The 23,846-nt window shown below is 37.0% G+C and overlaps 2 protein-coding genes across 4 annotated transcripts in view; one reads left to right on the forward strand and one right to left on the reverse strand.

The window, feature by feature from the left end:
- The window catches only part of LOC107676852 (dual specificity mitogen-activated protein kinase kinase 7-like), a 14,753-nt gene extending 8,773 nt beyond the window's left edge, over positions 1 to 5,980 (forward strand). For both annotated transcript variants that reach the window (XM_016471539.1, XM_016471540.1), the window contains 6 exons: positions 605 to 712; positions 833 to 1,012; positions 1,142 to 1,222; positions 2,463 to 2,605; positions 2,695 to 2,740; positions 3,481 to 5,980. In XM_016471539.1, coding sequence (XP_016327025.1) covers positions 605 to 712; positions 833 to 1,012; positions 1,142 to 1,222; positions 2,463 to 2,605; positions 2,695 to 2,740; positions 3,481 to 3,621 — 699 coding nt within the window. In that variant the 3' untranslated portion in view covers positions 3,622 to 5,980. The remainder of the gene's footprint in view (positions 1 to 604; positions 713 to 832; positions 1,013 to 1,141; positions 1,223 to 2,462; positions 2,606 to 2,694; positions 2,741 to 3,480) is intronic.
- Positions 5,981 to 12,507: 6,527 nt separating this feature from the next.
- The window catches only part of LOC107676850 (neuropathy target esterase-like), a 31,363-nt gene continuing 20,024 nt past the window's right edge, over positions 12,508 to 23,846 (reverse strand). The window contains exons 28-34 of one of the 2 annotated variants that reach the window (XM_016471534.1): positions 16,419 to 16,535; positions 14,291 to 14,439; positions 13,963 to 14,115; positions 13,669 to 13,785; positions 13,271 to 13,358; positions 12,943 to 13,088; positions 12,508 to 12,851 (exon numbers count right to left, since the gene is read on the reverse strand). In XM_016471534.1, coding sequence (XP_016327020.1) covers positions 12,771 to 12,851; positions 12,943 to 13,088; positions 13,271 to 13,358; positions 13,669 to 13,785; positions 13,963 to 14,115; positions 14,291 to 14,439; positions 16,419 to 16,535 — 851 coding nt within the window. In that variant the 3' untranslated portion in view covers positions 12,508 to 12,770. Of the gene's footprint in view, positions 12,852 to 12,942; positions 13,092 to 13,270; positions 13,359 to 13,668; positions 13,786 to 13,962; positions 14,116 to 14,290; positions 14,440 to 16,418; positions 16,536 to 23,846 lie in introns of both variants that reach the window. The other variant, XM_016471533.1, reaches the window with a different exon arrangement.

The raw sequence follows: 23,846 nt of genomic DNA on the forward strand, positions 1-23,846 counted from the left end.
TCTCTCTCTCTCTCTCTCTCTCTCTCTCTCTCTCTCTCTCTGTGTGTGTGTGTGTTTGTGTTTGTGTGCATCAATTAAAGCAGCTCATTAATATGGAACGGTGATTAAACTGACTTGGAACTACCTGTGCATTAAACGGTTTTACTGCATACCTGCCAGCCAATCAGAATCCAGTATCTAGACAGACCATGGAATAATTAGATTCAAAACTTCTAGCAATCCTTAATTTTTTGGCCTTTTTTCAACGTACTGTGGTTTCTTTATTTCTTTATTCTTTATTTGCGACTTCGCTAATTTGCGCTGCACTTGGTATATTGTGTTGGTCGATATGTAAATGAGATGTTGCGTCTGTGTTCTTTAATTTGCGTATTGTTAGTAAATCACCCACAGAAATTTCCCCTCCCATCGGCGCTGTTTTGGAATTGCGCTCTTGCGCTAATTTGTCCTGTTTAGTAAAACTGGCCCCTAAAGTACTAAAATAAAAAATTTTGCTTGCAAAGAAATGTACAGATTGGACCTCTTGAACTTGAATTGAATACCACTGCTTTATGCTGAATGTATTGAATTACCTGAATTATTCAATGGTGTCTCTCTTCTTCTGTAGACGGATGTGTTCATCGCCATGGAACTAATGGGGACGTGTGCAGAGAAGCTGAAGAAGCGGATCCAGGGGCCCATTCCAGAGGCCATTCTGGGAAAGATGACCGTGGCCGTAAGACTTCCTTTAAATTCACCTGTTTCAGAATAGTATCTATTATTGGTTAGATATTGGTCTGTTTCCAAGTTGAACCTCTCAGATCTCTTGTTATCTTGCTCTTCTTTTCCTATGTAGATCGTAAAGGCTCTGCTTTATCTAAAAGAGAAACATGGTGTCATTCACCGAGACGTGAAGCCATCTAATATCCTGTTGGATGCCAAAGGTCAGATCAAACTGTGTGATTTTGGCATTAGCGGCCGACTGGTAGATTCTAAGGCCAAGACTCGCAGCGCCGGCTGTGCTGCCTACATGGCGGTAAGCACATGGTCCCAGAGTTTGAGTTTCAGAGTCATACAGTTTCAGGATTTTGAAAAATTTAAAATAAATACATAAAATATTATGAAGTGAAATATTATGCATCGTGCATATATTTTTTTTTTCTAGCCTGAGAGAATAGACCCTCCAGACCCCAGTAAGCCAGACTATGACATCAGAGCTGACGTCTGGAGTCTTGGCATTTCTCTGGTGAGTTCTTCCTACATTTTGTTGAGCCAACACTTGTTTATTTGGATTACTTTGCTGACCAACAGTTGGATATGTGTAGGGGGTGTTATAATTAATTATAATCACTCTCATTTAATTTTTATCAAAACTTTGGGATCAAGAAAGAAATTAATACTTTTATTCAGCTAGGATTTAAACAAATTCTGCTCTGCAATCAGTTATTTTAAATTTAAGTAATATTTTACAATATTTCTGTTTTACTCAAATTTTCATTAAATAAATGCAGCTTTGGTGAGCACAATAGACTTCTTTAAAAAACATTTAAAAAATCATACAGACTCCAAACTTTTGAACGGTAGTGTAAATGTAAGTAAAGAGCTGTATTTCAAAATACAATCTACTAGGGGTGTAACGGTACATGTATTCATACCATATGGTTCACGGGGCAAATTCCAAATGGAAGTGATCATCCCTATGCCTTTGAAGGGCAGAGCCCTTGGAGTGGGGACTTTGGAGTGAGCAGGGCACGTGTGTGCCATTATGTAGTCGTTTGGAATGCACTTGGCAAAGGGAGCGAAATAATTTCCTCATTATCTTCAGCTGGCATGTTCCCGTGACAACGCAGCACGGTGTCCGTCAGCAGATGTCGCTGTTTTACTGGCATATATGTCTTTTTATTGTTGTTAGCATAACAGTTGCTAATAAACATACATTTTATATATATATATTTAAAATATGCTATATAGTATATGAAAACTAATATATATAAAACTTTTTAAAATATAAAATGTATATTTTTTTTATGCCGGTGTATGTCAGCGAATCAGCTGACGGACACCGTGATGGGTTGTCATGGGAACATCCCAGATTAAAGGGTTAGTTCACCCAAAAATGAACCTTGGCTTGTAATATATATAAAACTTTTTAAAATATAAAATGTATATTTTTTATGCCGGTGTATGTCAGCGAATCAGCTGACGGACACCGTGCTGCGTTGTCACGGGAACATCCCAGCTGAAGATAATGAGGAAATTAGGTCGCTCCCTTTGCCAAGTGCATTCCAAACGACTACATAATGGCGCACACGTGGCCTGCTCACTCCAAAGTCCCCACTCCAAGGGCTCTGCCCTTCAAAGGCATAGGGATGATCACTTCCATTTGGAATTTGCCCCGTGAACCATACGGTACGAATACGTGTACCGTTATACACCCCTACAATCTACATGTGCAACTATAAGTAATTATTCCTCCTCACCTGTAGGTGGAGCTAGCCACGGGACAGTTTCCTTACAAGAACTGCAAGACAGACTTTGAGGTCCTCACCAAAGTTCTGCAAGAGGACCCGCCGGTCCTTCCTCTCGGCATGGGCTTTTCCCCTGACTTTCAGTCCTTTGTCAAAGACTGGTACACTCACATGAATTTACATAAACGTGAAATTTTAGCACCATTATCTGTCTATTGTGTTTACGTGTGAGTCTTCTCTGTCTCCACAGCCTCACAAAGGATCACAGAAAAAGGCCAAAATACCACAAGCTGCTTGTAAGTCTCAGTCTCCCATGTAACTTGAGCATTTGTTGTTTAAAGTGATAGTTGACCCAAAAATGAAAATTCTGTCATTAATTACTCACCCTCATGTCGTTCTAAACCTGTAAGACCTTCGTTTGTCTTCGGAACACAAATTAAGATATTTTTGATGAAATCTGAGAGCTCTCTGACCCTCCCATAGACAGCAAGGATCCTAAATCAAGGTCCAGAAACGTAGCGAGGACATTGTTAAAATAGTCCATGTGACATCAGGGGTTCAACCGTAATTTTACGAAGCTACGAGAATACTTTTTGTGCGCCAAGAAAACAAAAATAACAACTTTATTCAACAATTCATCTCCTCCGCGTCGCCCTGGCGCCATTTTGGAGAGTATCACATATGTAAACAACATATGTATGCGGATACCTTGTTTACGTTCAGATCAAAGCGTAAACAACTTAACTACGTATCCGTGTACATACGTTACATACACACCTTACTACGTTTCTGGACCTTGATCGTGTAAGGATCCTTGCTGTCTATGGGAGGTTCAGAGAGCTCTTCGGAATTCATCAAAAATATCTTAAATTGTGTTCCGAAGATGAACGAAGGTCTTACAGGTTTGGAACGGCATGAGGGTGAGTAATTAATGACAGAATTTTCATTTTTGGGTCAACTATCCCTTTAACATCAAACATCTTGTATAGCCTGTTATGATCATGTGTTCACACTAGTGCTCTTTTTTTTTTCATAGGAACACAGTTTTATCCGTCGTTATGAGGTGTCAGAAGTAGACGTGGCGGGCTGGTTCCAGACGGTGATGGAGCGCACAGAGTCTCCTCGCAGCAGCCAGTGCTTCAGCCATCACCAGCTCCACTCTCTCTTCAGCAGGTAGCCAGACGGAGAACGAGAGAAACGGAGGGATGCCGGGAGAGAAAGAATGATGCTATTGTGAAAGGTTGATTTAGAGACACAGATGGACAGGTTTGAAATATAAATTATGTAAACGAGAGAGACAGGATGGAGTGGAAATGGACTGTTTGAGCGATGGCTGAAACAAAAGAGAGAATGTTCATTTGGGAGTTTGACTGATCGACAGACAATCCTGGGCAGGTTTGATATAAATCTGAAATATTTTTGTCCTTCTCATCCACCCATCGAACAGGATGGACCATTACAGGTTGCAGTCTTAACACGGTCACTGTGACACACGCGCACATGCACATTTACAGTAATGCACTGTTTCACCAAACCACGATCACTGACCGCCGTATAAAGGTTAGCCACAAGAGTAAGCGTACAGTCCGTTCACTTCAAAATCCAAATCCACATGTCATAAAGTCCTCCGTAGCCCCTTACTCAGGGACTGAACAGAGTAGTCGAACAACACTGTGCAATGGTGTGTGAGTGTGTGTGTGTGTGTGTGTGTGTTATCCGTTTATCAGTCCTAGCTCTTCACTTTCTTGTACGGTTTAAGCAATTAGTGAGATAATAGCAGTGTGATATATCAAAAACTATGTTTTATAGAAGTGTTCTTTTGCTAGCAAGCATCAGCAGATATTTCAGTAATTGTAACGTGTACTTAAAGAGTTAGTGATTCTTAGTCGTAGAGCTTCTAATCGTTGGTGTTTAGATTGTTATAACTAGTTTGGTCTGGAATTTCATGTATTGAAGTAGATGTATTGGCTAAGAGAGAAGGTTGTATATTAAGATAAAACTAGTGGTTGACCGATAAGATGAAGTGTGTATCCCAATTTAATATGCAGAGACAACTATAAATGACCAATTTTTGTTTGTCTGAAAAACCTGACTCAGCGACATTGGTTAAACCAATGGTGTAAATCTGCTTTGACTAATGGCAGATGGGGGAAATGTTCAGGAAAACCTGTGTGAAAATATTATAACATTTTAAGTGTCATCGGTATTTGTGTAATTCCGTTACGCTAGTCATTCAGAAATTACACACTTCACTTTCATTGACCGATGACGATATCTTGAAACAATTCTGTTCATCGGCCAATTAATCTCAAAATGGCCAAATATTGGATTATGTATCGGTCTATCACTAGATAAAACACAAAAAAATTAGCCCAGAATGTGTAAAGTTGTATACAGTGCACACCTCAGGAAGACAAGTGTTAGAAATGGGTATTTTAACAAGATTTAGCTGTGTTTCAGTCTTAGAGTGCGAGGAAGACACCGCAATCAAGTCACCAAAAGCATAAGATGAGAGATGTTGTCATAGTCACTCAGAGTGGTGTTGAGAGACAAGCGGGTTTGTGCAGCGAGAGCGGTTCATTTCGAGCGTTTCCTCCACAAGAACAAAAAAACATTTCTGCTCTGATTCACCCGACTCATCAACCCAGACAACCGTTCTTCATTTCATTCTCTTCACTGTTCTCGTTTTCCCATGAGCATTTGAGTTCCCGCAAAACCAAAGCTTGTTTTTTTTTTTTGACACGGCACTGCTTTTTTTTTTCTTTCTGCCAAGCTGTTGTTCTCAGAGGATTTCAGCACCTGCTCGTGGGTCGTGCCTGAAGATGTTCAGCGACTTTCACAACCAAAGCTGTAGAGTTTGAGAGTCACTGCTTTAAAAAGCCAAATCACTGCTAGACTGAGTGAGAAAGCGTGCGAGAAGAAAGAAAATATGACTAAACGAATCAGCAGAGAGATTTAGATGGTAACGGTACGTTGAGACAGGAAGTATGGTGTTATATAAGGGACTGAAGAAAGAGTAATGAACGTAGCAGAGGAAAATAGGAGGAAGGCATAAAGAAAGTATTAAAGAAAGTCTCCGGTGAAGTCTTACAGAAAGTATCAGCTGATTTTTAGAGACGGTAACAGGTGTTGGTTGTTTTCTAGATTGCTAGCTGGACGTTGCATAAAAGCTTTCAATTGTTTTGAACCAATGGTTAATTAGTTTGTGTTGTTTTGCATCGTACTGTTTTTCATTATCCTTGAAACTTTGTTTGCTATTATTATTACTATTATTATATTTATTTATTATCTTACTTGCTGCTAATGTTTACTTTAGATGCTGCTGTCAATGATCATATTCCCCAAAGGAAAATCTTCTTTTTTTCTTTTTTTTCTGAACCAAATGCATAAAACACTGCAATGTCTACACATTTACCAAATACGAAAATAATTACCTGTAAAATGCATGATGTGATCCTTTAAGAGGAAAAGAGAAAGCAAGCCAGGAAGTGAAGTAAATATATAGACCTATATCTATATTTATATCAGCATAGTTTGTTTTTGAAACTACGCCACTATGCCAACTCACACAAACATCGCCGCTCACTGTATGCAACTAATAAGAATGACTTCCAGTTATTTGTACAAAATAACAGACACCAGCTGGTAATATCTGTATATATTTGAGCTAGATTTCCTTCGTTGCACCATTAGCTGTGGGTCACGCAGGCAGATATGTTTGTAATTGTCCTCCCGTGTCCGTCCTGCGGTGGATGAATTCATGAATTTTGAATACATTCTCCTCTTTAAATATTTTATGCTAATGTGTCAATTAAATACATTTTTTTAGTCAAGGAATTCTGTATATTTTACCGCAGATTCTAGATTTCCATTCGTTTTCCATTGAATCAGATTGACAAATCAGTCAAAAGATCAGAAAATGCTTTGTTTTTCTAACACTATACTATAGCAATGATCTGTAACCGTTTACCTCCTAATAGTTTCTTCACTCCTTTCAGATGCCAAATAGAATCTCTAACTGGACTCTCGCCGTCAACTTAACACTGATTTCCTGTTTGGCGTTGATGTTCATCACAAATACTGTGGTGCCTGCCTGTCTGTCTGTCCGTCATTCTCTCAGTAGACCTTATAGATACGACCCAGCATTACACACCAAAGGTGTCATCAATAAAACAAATTCAAACCAGTGGCGTTGTCGTCGTTAGGATGATTATTGTTATACTAGATGATGCTGGATTGTTATTCTGAGGACCTCGGATGAGGGATATACAGCTTCATGGATGTAATTTCCTGTGAGACAGTGGCGGGGCACCCTTCACTGTTGGGGTTTTATTTTGCTCACACACACACCTCTATGGAAATATGATCTGAGATGCTAATCTATATGGTTTATGCTTGGTTTAAAGTGTACTTCCATTCACTGTTTTCTGGCACTATTTTCATTTGTAATTCTTGTTTTTTTATTTGCTTTCTGAAATCAAAGCATCAGTTCTTTAACGTTTTTCCAAAACGTTTTTAGAAAAAGACACTTTTGCCTTTTTATGTCTGACTTTTTGATCTTAATATTGATTATAGGATTTTTACTTTTATCATTGTTGGCTGATTTCAAGCTGTTAATGACATTGTGTCGTTTGTATTGATTCTTGACCTTTTGTTTGTTTTTCTTCTATGTTGTATTTGTGTTCCATTGATCTGTGAATGAGTGCTGAAAGAGGTTTTAGCAAGACATTGTGTCTTCAGCTGTTAGAAAACCAAAAGTCTATTATTTTGTATGCATTTTGGTCCTTTGTAACCATTTATTTTCAACTTTGAATACAATTACCATTTTGTTTGTCTTATTACAGTTGTTACTATTATCTTCAGGGTTAAGATCACACCAAATTAAGAGAAAAGTGGGACATATTGCGAGTTGTTTCAAAATATTTCTGGGGAATGTTGCGTCAAAGTTGTGTCTTTTTCTGTTGAAGCTAAGCAATCATTTATTGTTATTTTTTTCTTTTTTGGTAACGCATTGTCTTCCCCCCCCCAGAGCTGTTATTAGAGCTCTGATTTGCTGTATGGTTACAATGTGTTTTTATGTGGAAATCTCACAATTTTTAGCTGCTGTTGCACTGGAGGATTTTGTTATTATTATTATTATTATTATTATTATTAATTGACTTGGAGTTTAGAACCATGTAGTTCACCAAATTCTATTTAATTGATAGATGGAGTTTAGAAATGTTTAAACCTGCTAATTCTGGTTGATGCAGCCATTGACATGCTGTTCAAATAAAAAAGAACCATTTGTTGGCATATTTCAACAGCTTGAAAAATATATTGCAAAAATTAGAAATGCTTTGTGCCAACAAATTTAGACAACCTTATATGTTCTCTGGTATATGGATACATGAAAGTTATAGAATATAGATATGATGCAACATTTTTGCTAACATTTTGGGATTAGTTTGATTTAATCTAAGATATTTGATGTAGTATGTTAAAAATAAAGCACGAATAATGTAGCTTGTCTTAGGTGATTTTTTTTTAAATTTTTTTTTTTACTTTTATTTATTTTGCTTTTTTGGGGTACCATCTTAATATTATATATGGAGCAGAAGTATCTCAACCTGTTGTATTGTATTGAGAGACAGCCATCAGTTTTATCATTTTGATGTCCTCCCTTCCCCACTTTTTTTTTTGTTTCCTCATTTCAAATGAAAGAAATGCCATTATATTGTGAATACCTCAGGATTTTTTTTTTCTTTTGGGAAAAATTAAAAACTTTCTAAAACCTAAAACAAGTGTTCATGTGGTTTATTTTTATGTAGCTACTACAATCAGACCTTTACTGAGCTTTCTGCCACAATTGGTTGCTAGGGATTATTAAAAACTCTCCAAACATTTTGTTAATCAAAATAAGTCAAGTTTTCTTTTGGCTATACAGCATGAAAAAATGCTAGTTGGTTTAGTACAAATGTACTTTCTAGTCAATATTAATATATAAACAAAATATATAAAATAGCCTACTGTACTATATTCCTCTGACTTCTGCAATGTCAGAATGGAATAATTAGGAAATTTAGTTAGTTTACTGAACGCTGTAATATACTATAACGAATATACTTTAACATGCAACGATAAATAGTTAATAATTTAACAATACTTTCTTGAAGCTTATACTTTCTTGAAATACAATACCTTCTTAAAAGCGACTCATATTTTTGCACATCTGTGGGAAGCCAGTCTAAAACATACCGGTCCTACTTTTACGACTCTTGTATCATTCCGCGTGAGCTCTTTATACAAACACGTTTGCGTCTTCAAGACTCCAACGGTTACTGTCTGGGTTAAAATGGCCTCGAAGGACTTCTGTATTAACTTTATGGTGAACATTTGATACATAGATAAGTAATCTTTATGGAGTCAATATAATGCCACATATATATGCAAAATAATAAAGTTTTGCAAAAGAAAAGAAAGTTTTGCAAAACTTTATTATTTTGCATAAATATGTGGCATTATAGTGACTCCATAAATCTTAAATTAGAAGCAAGAAAGGAAAGCAAAAGAACAAGGAACTGGTAAGAGGCACAAAGCGCTGGATGAAAGAGAACTAAATATAGAGATAACTAAAATCGTATGCAGATTAATAATGATAATATAAAAATTAATTAAAACGAATACTTGTCGAGTTTTACTACGTTGCGTGTGCCATTTTTCTTAGCAGAAGCTGGGCTTATAAATATTTCGTTTCTACTTTCTAAGTATGACTGGCTTACTGTACGTTATACCATAAACATCTACTGACAAACAAATGCTATTTTAATTTATTAAACGTGTCACTCGCACTTAAAGGGATAGTTCACCCAAAAATAACAATTCTGTTATTATTAATTACTCACCCTCATGTCGTTCCAAACCCGTAAGACCTTTGTTCATCTTCATAACACAAATTAAGATATTTTTGATGAAATCAGAGAGCTTTCTGACCCTCCCATAGACAGTGTGACAGTAACCAATTAATGACAGAACTTTCCTTTTTGGGGGAACTATCCCTTAAAGAGCTATTACTATAAGACGACCGTACATAATACCTTACAAATCCTAATACTTAGTTACAAAATTTAAACGTCTTGAAAATGGTACAAAGGGTTTTTAAACGATCATCACCAACATAGATACAAAAAGCAGTTTTATAAACTCTTTTTAATTAGTGACTAGGCTAACTACATTGAACAGGTTTCACTATATTGGTGAGGACATTTAGACCTCACAAGTATATTCAAACCTGCACACACACACACAAACCTTTAATATCAATGTTCTCTTCACCAGTCTCAACAGATGCTTGTGGTCTCACATCAGACGCAGAAAGATGACATGTCACAGGAGCATCCATATGATGACCCATTCCCTTCATCAGGTGTGTTGATGTGAATAAACCTGTCAGTTTTAAATCTAGTTATCTGTATATTGACAAAGAATGTAGTAGAATAGGATTTATTTAGGTCTTTCCCACAGATAAAGTTGCTTTACATTTCAAAAGTCATAAATAATCACTTGGGAACATAATACCTTATTTCAAAAAGCGATTTAGTCAGCATGGCATTAAATAGGATTTTATTATTCATTATTCAGCATTTATTTCTGAGGCTTCAAATGGTCACACACACACACGTGAACCGTCTGTACCTCAGCCACCTTTTATATTAGACATTCAACATAATTTTTTCTTCATTATCATCAGTGCAAAAATGCTAATCGAGCAAAATAAGAAACCGCTTACTGTTATTCTCTAAAGTGTTTTAAAAAGCTATTTAAAAAGCCAGTGGTAAAACAAATAAATTAAATAGTAGTTGGCAAACCTTTCAGATCTCATAAACATATAAAACAAACCGTCTTAGCATAAAAGACTGAAACAAAGCAAAAGCATCAAGGGTTGAGGAATTTGAACATCTCAGTGAGGTTTCAGAGATAATATACATTGATTATGGACAGATTTTAGGTTGGTGAATATGGGAAGGATGACATTTGGCTTTGGAGTGCAAGGAAGATCTGCTCCAGTACTGGACACTGCATACCTGGCACTCGTTCAGCAATACAACAATTTAAACTCCCCACGTCTTCATGGGATTATATTACAGGTGTCTTTGTTCATCTCTTTTTTTTTTTTTTTGCTTTGTGAATGTGCAATAACAAAATAAGGCATCCACCTCGTCTACCTGAAGCACAAGTAGTTCTGCATTTCTGAAAGGCTGAAAACACACACACAGGCAAAACACATCCAATTCCACACAAGATATTTTTGGCATTAACGATACTCCTCATGAAAGCCTTCTGCATTCCCTTTCCTCACTCTGTCACTCATTTTTCACATTCTGCCGATCTCACTTCCTCACTCACTACTGCGACCATTTCCACGATCACTACCGCCCTTCACTTCCTCACTCTTTACCGCTCTCGTTCTCTACCGTATCCACTTCCTGACTCTTTATAACACTCACTTCCTCGCTCACTACTGCGACCATTTCCACGATCACTACCGCCCTTCACTTCCTCACTCTTTACCGCTCTCATTCTCTACTGTATCCACTTCCTGACTCTTTATAACACTCACTTCCTCGCTCACTACCACACAATCACTCCCTCACTCTACTGCTCTCACTTCCTTGTTCTCAACCCTGCTCACTTCCTCACACTCCTTACTGCTCTCGCTCTCTACCACATCCACTTCCTGACTCTATTCCACCCACTTCCTCGCTCACACCCACGACCCACTTCCTTCCCTACAGCTCTCACTTCCTTGCTCACTCCTGCAATCATTTTTTGGCTTACTACTGCAATCACTTCCTCACTCACTTCCTCTCTCTTCCACGCTCACTTGTTTCTTCGCTGCATATCATTGTTACTTCCTCTTCACACCCTACTTTATTATTTATGTACCTTACTCTACCTCGCTATATTTATCTGTTTCTCTTTCCTACTACTCTTTCCTAAAAATCCTTACTTTTTTATCATTCTTGATTTCATTCCCCTCTAATGTATCCACCTGTCCACATATTCATCTCAGCAGCTAATCCATCTGTATTCTACATTATTTGGGCATCCAAATTTTTTAGTCCCACTGAGATCTTTCCTATTATAATTTATCCCACATTTGAGCACCTACATAGCTTTCCACTCTGTTGACCCTCTTTAAAATAATATTAGATATCAGGAACAGTGTTACAAAAAATCTGCAGCGATTTTTCCTAATAAGTTTCAAGCATTGCAACCTTACATCAAATACCCTCAAATCACAATCTAACCATTGTAGACCATCACTTCCTCTTGAAGTCTTTCTAAACCTATACAGTCTTTTCTCAGTTTCAGACCTTCAACAATGCATCTTGGGAAGCCATTTTCAGTCTAGAAGGCATCTTATGAGAGGAGTTGCCACACACACTTTCACCAAAAAAATTAAATGAAATTAAAATCACAAACCAGCCACACCACACACTATCTCTACTGAACTGGTATCATCTGGAAACAGACAGGAAAACCAGAACTTAAGGATAGTGGTATACTGGCCGCTACTGTAGACATCTTTTCCCATGAAATTCCCAAAACATCTCAAAAGATTAGGGCTGGGCAAAAAAAATCGATTTTTCAATATATCTTTTTTTTTTAAATGTGGTCGATTCAATATCGATTCTCGAAGGCCACGAATCGATTTTTTTCAATATTTATTTCCACAAACATTGAACATAAGATTTACGTTAATCTTATTACTAGTCTAATCCACTAGATGTCACCCCCTTATTTGCCTTGCGCGATGTTACAACGGCGAGTCCGTCATTCATTCATGCTTAAAATGGCGGATTCAGGTGCATTCCCGACGTCAACACCACTTCACATAAAAAGTCAGAGGTATGGAAGCATTTTAGATTTCGCAAGCACGATGACAAAGATACTGTGGACAAGAACAAAGCTATATGCCAAACAGTTGATGGGCCCTATTGACGTGACTTCCATAGTATGGAGAAAAATATATGGAAGTCAATGGGGACCAAAACAGTTTGGTTATCCATATTCTTGGTTCCTCTGCCTTGGTGGGCCCCCACAGTCTTTGGACTTTGGAGTCTTGAGCCAAAAAAAAAAAAAATTCCCAAAGGCATAACAGAGTCACAGTTTTGGTGGGTAATGTAGTGTTAGCAGGGTCTAAATCACAGTATCTTTGGTGACTTTCCAACAATCTTATTAATTCAGAAGTCTTTTCTTCTGTATTTGTCTTTATACTCGTCAGTCCCTGGTGGGACTCTTGCTTCTCTTTCCAGTGCCCTTTGACCCTGCATTACTCCCTTTTCAGCAATCTGACACTCCAGAGAAGTCCAAGTTGGGGTCCCTGGTGATGTTCTTCCTCTGACGGACGGTCTTCTCTTCATCCTACACAAATGACTTTGTTTTTAATGTCACCTGACTTTAATTTCACTTAACTTTTAGAGCCTTATATAAAAGGTTGTGTGTGTACACTTACTGATGTGAAGATCCCATTTGGTCCCCATTCTCCAGGAGACTGGTCCTCAGGGTCTTCGGTCTCCTCCTCTTCCTCTTCCTCACACTCCTCCTCTCTCACTATGTCCATCCCGTCCTCCTCATACTCCGTCGCATAGTCAGACTCCTCTGCTAGACACATAAACATCAGTTAAGCACAATTACATGATATAATACCAACTCTGCTGGCCAAGGTTGTAATTTTAAATACCTCGTCAATTCTGTCATAAATTTCAGAAGCTAAATCTTCAAATAAATGTAATGGGGTAAATTAGCAAAGGAGTATTTTTTCTTTCTTTTGAGTAACTGACCATCAGCTCCTAAGTAGCTCTGCACCGGCTCGATCCTGGACACAATTTCAGCTAGATCAGTGAAGTCTGCACTAGGACATGTGCACGACTGAAACAAATAGCAACAAAACACAATCACTACAGAATGAAATTAATAGACAAATTACAACTTAATACGCAATTTAATAAAAAAAAATAAAAATTCATTAATCTAAAAAGTTTGGGGTAAAATTTTGTTTTGAAAGAAAGAATAATGCTTTTATTCATCAAGGATGCATTAGATTGATCAAAAGTGACAGTAAAGACATTTACATTGTTGCACAATTCTTTGTGAACTTTCTATTTATCAAAGGCTTCTAATATTCAATTTCAAAAGGGTGATAGACTAGTGGCTTGTTTTAATGAGATATTAAACTCACATCAGTCTTCTTGCTGTCGTTGTAGTCCGCTGAGCGATGGTCTTTCAACACATTTTCTATAATGTCCCCACGAGCCCACTCAGTAAACACTAGTTTACCATGTTGATAGCCCACATCCTTAGAGAAAACAGAAAAACTTAGAATATACCAGTTTTGAGAGGTCATTTACCATCTGGAAGAATTGCTTTATGTACACTATAATAAATACTATACTGCTTTTCATTTTATAGTATCAAGACTACATAGATTAATTGTCCCCCTGTGTTTACTGCAGATGTGGGCTTTTGTTCTCACATAGATTTCATCAAATTTCCCAAAGTCCATGGTCTTAAAGCGGTCGATGGGTGGCCGAATGTACTCGCAGTATGCGCTCTTCTTGACAAGTTCCAGCTGTCGTACACAAGATACGTAGGCCAAACGGGACTGGATTTCAGCCATGTCAGGCACCTGAGAGATACAGGACGTTTTTAAACCATTTACGCAGAGCTAGCACAATCGATTTCATAGACTGTACAAGTTCAAAATATTTCCTGAAGATTTTAATCCCATTAGAGGAACTCAAATTGAAACGGCTGCATTGGCTCCACAAGAAGTGTTCTAAAATCCCACAACATTGACTCACCTTCACTTTCTCCGCCCACGGGTTGATTCGTTTCCATAGCAGCCACCAGCCAGAAAGACTGTCACCGTAGTTACAAAGATCAGTCTCATCCTGGCTGCCCACATCGATGGCGATGACCGTTTTCGTGCCCATATTACGAGCTATGTCCGCTGCAGGGCGTTAGAGTGCCAGTTGAATGCAAACAAATGCACACGTACACAAAGACAGACATCCACAAGGTAGCAGGAAGAATCAAAGTACCGTTAATATTTCAGAATTAATTCTCCAATTAATAATTGATCACCAATCAACGCTGTTTAACCAAACCCCTCACTTGGAATGCTGCCATTTTCATCAGTAATATAATCAAATAAACATCAACGTTTAAAAGAATGAAAATTTTTGAATCAAATAGATTCTTTTTGCTTTTTTCACATTTGCTGAGAATTGTGGTAAAACAGCCTTGCAGGTGATCAGTAATAACAAAGGATGGAAAAAGACAATTATATTCAATGATGACAAGACAAGACGCAATTAAAACCTAACAATGTAGGCTTAAAAATGTATGCATTACCGAAAAAAAAAAAAAGAGTTAAGAACTATTCCCTGGAATTTTATCCAATCTGCTTTACAGGCAATAACCAGAGCTGGGTAGTAACTGATTACATGTAATCTGAATTACGTAATCATATAAAAAAAAAAAAAAAAAAAAGTACTTGTAATTAGATTAAATTACATTTTACATTTATGTAATTTGGGAGGCATTTGTCTTTCAAACACATTAAAATTCTTGTTATTTCTTATTTATATGTAAATTAGCATTAGCATGTTCACAGATCTCTGACTTTGGCTAATGGTCACATGACATGCAGGTACATTTTTAGTAAGTGTTTTATTTTGATTGATGTTATTTTACAATTATGTTAATTTTATATGTTTACAATTTAATTAATTATTAGCTTTTAATTCTCTCAAACACCCTGCAGTTCTTTTACGAACTCCAGTTTGGCAAACCTTGACAATATGAAGCACTTCATGTTGTTAATTATAACAAATAGAATATATTTTGACTTTTCTTTTTTTTTAATATCAATATGGTACAAGATTATACTATTTAAATCGATGTGATGAACAAGTTAGGTCAAAAAGTAATCTAAAAGTAATCAGAAAGTAGTCTGATTATATTACCTAAAATGTGTAATGTAATGGATTACGTTGCTAACTACAATTTTTGTCATGTAATTTGAAATCAGTAACGGACTACAATTTGTAAGTAATCTACCCAGCTCTGGCAATAACACAGATGATTTCAATGCAAGAAATAATTGTGTCTTTAGCAGTGCAAACTGCTTGATGAACTAATGAATTCAGTTATATTAAATCAAATTATAACACGGAATGTGATGTCAAATGCAAAATCTTGTCTTTTTCCCCTAAATTAAGATGTTCCCAGTTGAAATGCAACATCTGAGCTATATGAACTATATCTTTCTGCCCAATATATGTTGCACTGCAAACTGTGGGACATTATGCTATTGCTGTCTGGTGATTTGTTTTTTGGTTGATTTAGATTTTCTTTTTATATTTTGGAAACTAGTCCATTTACAATTTGACTACATTAAAGCACACTTTCCTATATTGTAAAGAAGAGATACAAAATATTTATAATCACAATTTAAGACCAATCGTACACCAGACAACAACAGCAGCTTGCAATGAATGATATTTACAGTCTGATAAAATTTCATGTTTTTAATAGGCTGGTGAAGACAAGAGGTCAAACACCTGAGCATCTTTGTCCACACCACCCAATCCCTGCAGAACTTTATCCATTTGTCTCTGTACAAATCATAAACTGATCTAAGAGACACTAGAATTGAGTGAACGTTTGAAATGAATTTAAAATGTGCTGGAAATCTCCAAGATGCCAAATTGACTAACTAACATATTAAAATAGACACACATTCTGAGTTCAAATGGATAAAGCAAAACCACTCATTCTACCCTCAAAATGATGAAGAAAATCAAAGTATACTTACTCCGAGCCATGTAGCTCTTTAAAACCAAAAATGAAGTGACTGACCAAACCAGATTGTGTTTCTGGCCCCAGCGGCCCTCTCTCTGAGGAGTTGCTCTGGGCCGTACTTGCCTGGCAGGTTGTTGATGTATCCTCCATCCATGAGCAGGTTTCCATCTTTAGGGTCGCAGAGGGGTGGCAGGTACCCGGAAAGGGTCATGCTCGCCCTGACATAGCGCCACAGGGAGCCTACCACACCAGGAGGGGACAATAACCTCTTAATAACCTCTAAAGTACGTCAACGTAACGCCTCAGCAGCGTTTGGAGGTGACCCTGAAGTCACAATTTTGGTTAGTAGCGCACAGACCAGCAGGGAGATACAGTGACGGTCACCCCAAGGACGGTGTGCGGTGGTTTAGTTTGGCCTACCTCATTCAGTGAACCCGACCTTGACAGAGGTTGAGTAAACACCCATGAGGTAAGGCTGACTTATCTTCCAACCCTGTCTCACTGGCTTTTTTCAATCAAAAACGATCAAATTATCATGGATCCTTTTTCTGTTATGCAAAAGATACAAATTGTGCTATTATTCTTACAGTTCATTTACTTAAATACATCATTATTAATCAGTAATGATGTATTTTTCAGGCAGAGAGGAGACAGAGTTGAAAAACAGTCAGTGAACATATTGGGCACTGCCAGCCTGTATTGGCCTGCAGTACTCCACTCGACCATCAGGTGTCAGGAGAGGCGTGACAGTGGCATGGGTTGGAAGGAGAGAGAAAATTCCAGAGAGGCAGGAGCATTCAGCATGTGGCACTCTTAAAGGGATAGTTCACCCAAAAATGAACATTCTGTCATTATAGAGTGCTGCAAGCATGGTGCATTAGTGTCGGCTGAAACCCCAAAATGAAGCAGCATTTTAGTACTTTCAGTTCCATCGTCCTGAAGTCAGAGGGGTTTTATATATATATAAGTTTTTGGTTAAATGCCTGAAATAAGGACTATAGTTAACACAAGCTAGCAAACACATGTTTTATTCTACAATGTAAAATACATTAGTAATACCATCTTCTCTGTTGGGGAAAGTTACTATTAAAAGTAATGCATTACAATATTGCGTTACTCCATAAAAAAAGTAACTAATTACGTTACTTAGTTACTTTTTATGTAAAGTAATGCATTACAATATTGCGTTACTCCATAAAAAAAGTAACTAATTACGTTACTTAGTTACTTTTTATGTAAAGTAATGCATTACGTTACTTTTGAATTACTTTTTGTCTCCTGAGCTGGGCAAAAGGTGTATTTTCGGCAACTGTAAAGGCTCTTTTACACCAAAAGTGAAATAAATAAGCCTCAGGCTGAAGGAAACACCTCTGCACTGATTTCTGTCAACATGGGGACAGAAGAGCTGTCGGTGAATAAATCGGAAAGCAAAGTAACTAGTGTTACTTATTTGAAAAAGTAACTCAGATATTTTCTTGTAAATAATGCGTTACTTTACTAGTTACTTGATAAAAGTAATCTGATTACGTAACTCACACTACTTGTAATGCATTACCCCTAAGACTAACCATCTTGTGGTTTTTAAAAAGCTTTTACTCGTTTTGAAGGATAGCTAAGATGTGGCTAAATGGGACTATAAAACATAATCTGGGACATTAAACATCATTGCACCGAATAGGAAAACTTATCTATTGTAGTGCTGTCAAATGATTAATCGCATCCAAAATAAGAGTTTTTGTTTACATAATATACGTATGTGTAATATACGTATGTGTAATGTGTATATTTATTATATAAATACACACACACACATGCATATATTTCAGAAAAATATGTTGTTTATATATTAAATATATTTATACTGAAGATCAGCACTGGCAAATACAGTGAGATTAAGTCCATTAAGTGTTTATATTAGTGCTGTCAAATGATTAATCGCATCCAAAATAAGAGTTTTTGTTTACATAATATATGTATGTGTATTGTGTTTATTTATTATAAATACACACACATACAGTATATATTTTGAAAATATTTACATGTATATACATTTATATATTTATATTTTACACTATATATAAATATATTTAATATATAAACAACATATTTTCTTAAATATATACATGCATGTGTTTGTATTTATATATAAATAATAAATAAACAGTACACATACATATATTATGTCAACAAAAACTTTTATTTTGGATGCGATTAATCGCAATTAATCGTTTGGCAGCACTAATCTATTCACTAGTTCACTTTCACAGTTTATAATCATGGTCTTGAAAAATATTCTAACTCAAACTTTTGGAGGGATTTTTTTTTAATTAGGAAGCTTAATTATGGTGACTTTGAAGTTATGTGACTGTGGCGTAGTTCGTTTATACTTCTGGCGATTGTATTTAGGCTTCAGAAATTATACACTGTGTTCATTTGCGATGATTATCGTGATGAGCAAAATGTACGAATTATAAAATCTTGTTTTTTTTTGTTGTTGTTGTTGACTGATCCAGGGGTGATGCTAATTTATGGGTTAGCCTACAAAAAATGTCACCACTGCAGCACTCCGTTTACTTAGCCTCGTGTTTATTAAAGACGGATAATAACAGATTTTTAATTTTGGGGTAAGTTACTGATTTAAAGCAAAAACGGTGCCATAAAGAGATCTGTCTGTGAGTCTGTTTAAAAGTTTGTGACATTCTTAATGAGTTATCCTATGTTGCTGACCATGCTGTAGGATCCAGAACAACACCTCCCAGTGACCCTTATCCTTATAAATATTGCATACATGTAGAATAATGGCCTACAATAGATAAACATGCAACAGCATGCACACAGAGTGTATGGTGTGCTTGTGACAGCCAAGCTCAGGGTAGATGGGAAGAGTTCATGTGATGTGAACATGATAGAAGAGCATGGGAAAAATACATCAGCCTGAACAGCAAAACAAATACGTAAACATGGACAAGCATCAGCAGCCATCATTTACTTTATCGATACCGAAAGTCACATCACAGCATCAGTGTTGGTCGTTGCTTCATGCAAATAAACATATGCAGTGGTTTGCTATAGCAACTGACACTAGGCTGCTAAACAATATTCACCAACCATACTGACACAGAGGCCTTATTAAAAAACACCTCAGTAAATGACAACAGCAAAAATCATTCTAAACATATCAATGCCTTGTTTTCCGTAAGCCTACTGTTGATTAATCAAATTTAAAATGCTAAATGAAACATCATGTTACAAAGCTAAAAGTTACTCCCATAACCATTACACATACTGCCATTGTAATAATGAACATAATGTAATGTATATGAACATATTTGTAACCATACATCAGCTAAATTCTATACTAATGCACAAGGAAAGGGAATCTGAGCATCAGGTGATTTGAAATCAATGGACTGGACTCTAAGTGTGCATAAAGTGTCCTTTACAAAAAAGCCAAACAGGGAAGAATGTATGGAACGATATTCCGGACAATTTTCAAAAGGAATTTCAAATTGTATTTTCAATTGCGTTTTCCATGTGTGGACGCATAAATTGTGACATAATCCAAATGCAATTGCAAATCCTGCATTACCGTTTGCATTTTCGCTTTCGCGAACGCACAGTGACTGCCAAATTTCAAATGAAAAAGCAAAGTCCATTTGCAACTGTATTTCCCATGTCTTAGTAGTTACGAGCCCGTCATATTTAAATAGCAATATTAATTACCACGTCTGCTTTTTCACTCTCGCTGCGTCGCGCATAACCTGCCAAAACTCAAATGGAATCGCAATTCCATTTGCATTTGAATTTCCGAGGTCTACATGGAAAGCTGCCAATCATCGTCAGGGGCGAGACTATACTATGGGGCGTGTTTGTATTGGGAGGTGACGTCACTCACAGACGACCGTGCCGAATGCTCTGATCAATGGAGGTAATCGGTAAAGGCTCCGCTAAAGGCAGCTACCAATCAGTTTCGTACCTGTGTGAACGAATAGACAGTGCAACCTTCTTGGCACAATACATAATGCTGTCTTTTTTACCCCAAATGTAGCGATTATCCCCTGCTAACAGCGGGAGCTACAACGGTACGCACAATAGGTCAATATTCACTATTAACTTTTCACCTGTCTCAGCATCTCTCACTGTTTACACTCACTAACACTTTTAATCCATAATAGAGAGCGTGTCTCAAGACCTTTTACCGTTTGCACTCCACTTGATGCACTTAAGCAAACATGCATCAAGTGGAGTGCAAACGGTAAAAGGTCTCGAGGCAGGTGTGACACCCTCTCTATTACGGATTAAAAGTGTAAGTGAGTGTAAACACTGAGAGATTCTGAGACAGGTGAAAAGCTTTTGGTTAATAGTGAATATTGACCTATTGTGCATACCGTTGTGGCTCCCGCTGTTAGCAGGGGATAATCGCTACATTTGGGGTAAAAAAGACATAATTATGTATTGTGCCAAGAAGGTTGCACTGCCTGTTCGTTCACACAGGTACGAAACTGATTGGTAGCTGCCTTTAGCAGAGACTTTACCGATTATCTCCATTGATCAGAGCATTACACGGTCGTCTGTGAGTGACGTCACCACCCAATACAAACACGCCCCCTAGTATAGTCCCGCCCCTGACGATGATTGTCAGCTTAACACTGCTTATGTAGACATCGGAAAGTCAAATGCAAAAGGAATTGCGATTCCATTTGAGTTTTGGCAGGTTACATGCGTGACGCAGCGAGAGTGAAAAAGCAGACGTGGTAATTAATATTGCTATTTAAATATGACAGGCTCATAACACATAAGACATGGGAAATACAGTTGCAAATGGACTTTGCTTTTCCATTTGAAATTTGGCAGTCACTGTGCGCACGCGAAAGCGAAAACGCAAATGGTAATGCAAGATTTGCAATTGCGTTTGGATTGTCACATTTTATGCGTCCACATATGGAAAATGCAATTGAAAATACAATTTGCAATTCCTTTTGAAAATAGTGAAAACGCAATTGAAAATACAATTTGAAATTCCTTTTGAAAATTGTCCGGAATATCGTTCCATAAGAATGGGTGTGAATAGAAAAACTGAATGTAAATTGTGCCCCTAGTGGTCCTGAGGGTAAATGACTTGAGTCATATTTCACCCTAAAAAATAAATTATATTTTGCTAAAAGAAAATGCAATAAGAAAATGTTCTCACTCATGGCAATTAAGCACGAAAAACAATTATTATGCATAAAACATTATATACATCTGGATTACGGTAATGAGAATATGGGGAATAATTGTGCTTAATTGCCATAAAAAATAACCACACTATGAAAAAAAACAATCTAGGCTTTATTTTATTTATGCAAAATCTAATTTCTTTTTTTTATTATTTTGGGATGAAATTAAATCTGGACATGTTTTTTTTTTTTTTAATCAGATTCAGCTAAATGTAATGTTTATCTTGGTTATAAAAGCACAGTCTCTCTCCTCTATTCTTTCTCTCATTGAATACTATCCTGGGTTCCTTCCAAGCCATGGGTTCCCAATGTAAGCAGGGGGTTAATTAGTTTTAAACAGGACAAGAGACAATAAAAAGCAAAGGGTAACTGAGTGGTTGGTTGTCGCAGGGATACTGGTGTAGCAGGTTTTTATAAACCTCCTTTAGGCTTCTAGAAGGCTTTGGTGAAAAGGGGGCAGAATCCTGACCTGGGACATTGTTAACATAGCAACCATCCACGAGGAGGTGGCCATCCTTGGGGTCGCAGAGCGGAGGCAGATAAGGGGTATAGGAGGCACTGGCTCTAACATAGCGCCAAACACAGCCTGGCAAAATGAAGATGGAGAGTAAATCAAAACTGGACAAGACGTGGAGAGAGACAGAGGAGGGAGGGACAGTAAACAACAGGAAACAGATGAGTGAGAATGAGACGGGGACCCAAAACTGTAGTTCTCCGCAGTTTCATTGACATCATGCTGAGATCTGGCTATGCTAATCAGACGACATTATTCCATTCAATGTAAACAAGAAAAACAAAACTTGATTGTTCTCTCATTTCTAAATGTCAAATACCATCAACACTTCTAACAGTGTGTTTACCTGGCCAAAGAGGGAATGAATGCTGAATATATGAATCTAAACTGCATTTATTAGAGATGACAGTCTATGCCATGCCAAATGGGCAAATAAACAGATTAGGAAAGGAGGCAGGAGAGGTGGAAGGGCCAAAGAGAGATCTGCAGGCTGTTAAGCATTATAGCACACAATAATGACAACAGCATGTTGACCACAGCATCTTCTCTGACAAAACTACAACAGTGTGATTTGTGCTTCTTGTGGGGAAAAAATATGTATTTTACTATGAAATTTCAATAAGTTGTAAGATTTTTTCCATGAATGAAAATCACCGATTTAAAATAAAATAATACGATTTAAATATTATTCAAAATAATGACCAACACGGTCACATGACAGTAAAGACATTTATAATGTTACAAACAAATATATATTTTTAAAAACGCTTTCAAACTTAGTTTGTTCAAAGAATTTTAACTAAAAAAAAAAAGAAGAAATGTTTCTTAAGTACCAAATCGGCACAGAATTTGTTTTATTAAAATGTATATATTAAAATAGATGTATATATAATAAAATAGGTATATTATTAAATTGTAATAATATTTTATAATACTACTGTTTTTGACAAATGAATGCTGCCTTGTGAACATAAAAAAAAATCTTACTGACCACAAACTTGCAAATGAGATGCATTTAAAGTTGCTGGGGGAAAAAAAAACAGAATACGTGCACTATCCATTGACAAAGCAATAGGTCTTGTAGCTCACAAAATCTTATTCAGTAATGAGACTTCAGCCTGCTAATAATCTCAATATGGCAACATACAGGCCATATTGCCCTACCCACATTTAACTACTATTGAATGAAAATCAGTGAAATGACTTTGAACTTGTTACTCTCGCATTGTGAAACTGAATGTAAGAAGACATTATAACACATTAGCACAACCTGACCAACATCCACAGCTGAGTGAAGGCATACTGTAAGTTGCAGTAAAGTCTTTGGACCTGTAATGTCTTATTTGTGCAGTCAGTGTGAGAATAAGCAATGCTGCAACAGCAGAATGAAGAGGAAATGGCATTAAGAGGGCAGGGGGAAGCAAATGGTTGATGCATTCTGGATCCTACAGACACTACTAAAAGGGGTGAAAAAGGGGTTTTACCTTCTACCACAACTAATAGTGTATACTTGACATGATGGGCATTTAGAATATAATAGAAAGAAAATAGTGAGATAAAGATGTGTGAAAAGGATGACCTTGAATGAGAACTTAGCCTTTTCTATGACACAGAGGGTAGGACAGAAGGAAGACGGACACTTTGACAAAAAAGGGAGAGAAACATAGTGGGAAAGAAAACAGAGACAAACTTTGTCCTTGCAGTTAGTGAGACATGCAAATTCAATTCCATAATCCACCTGGGCAAACACAGGTGAACAACACATGACCATTACAAAGCCCCCAAATCCAGCATTTTTCAGCATTAAACTGTAGTCAG

This window comes from Sinocyclocheilus anshuiensis, unplaced genomic scaffold (assembly GCF_001515605.1).
Source record: "Sinocyclocheilus anshuiensis isolate Anshui unplaced genomic scaffold, SAMN03320099.WGS_v1.1 scaffold2166, whole genome shotgun sequence".
NCBI classification, from domain to species: Eukaryota; Metazoa; Chordata; class Actinopteri; order Cypriniformes; family Cyprinidae; genus Sinocyclocheilus; species Sinocyclocheilus anshuiensis.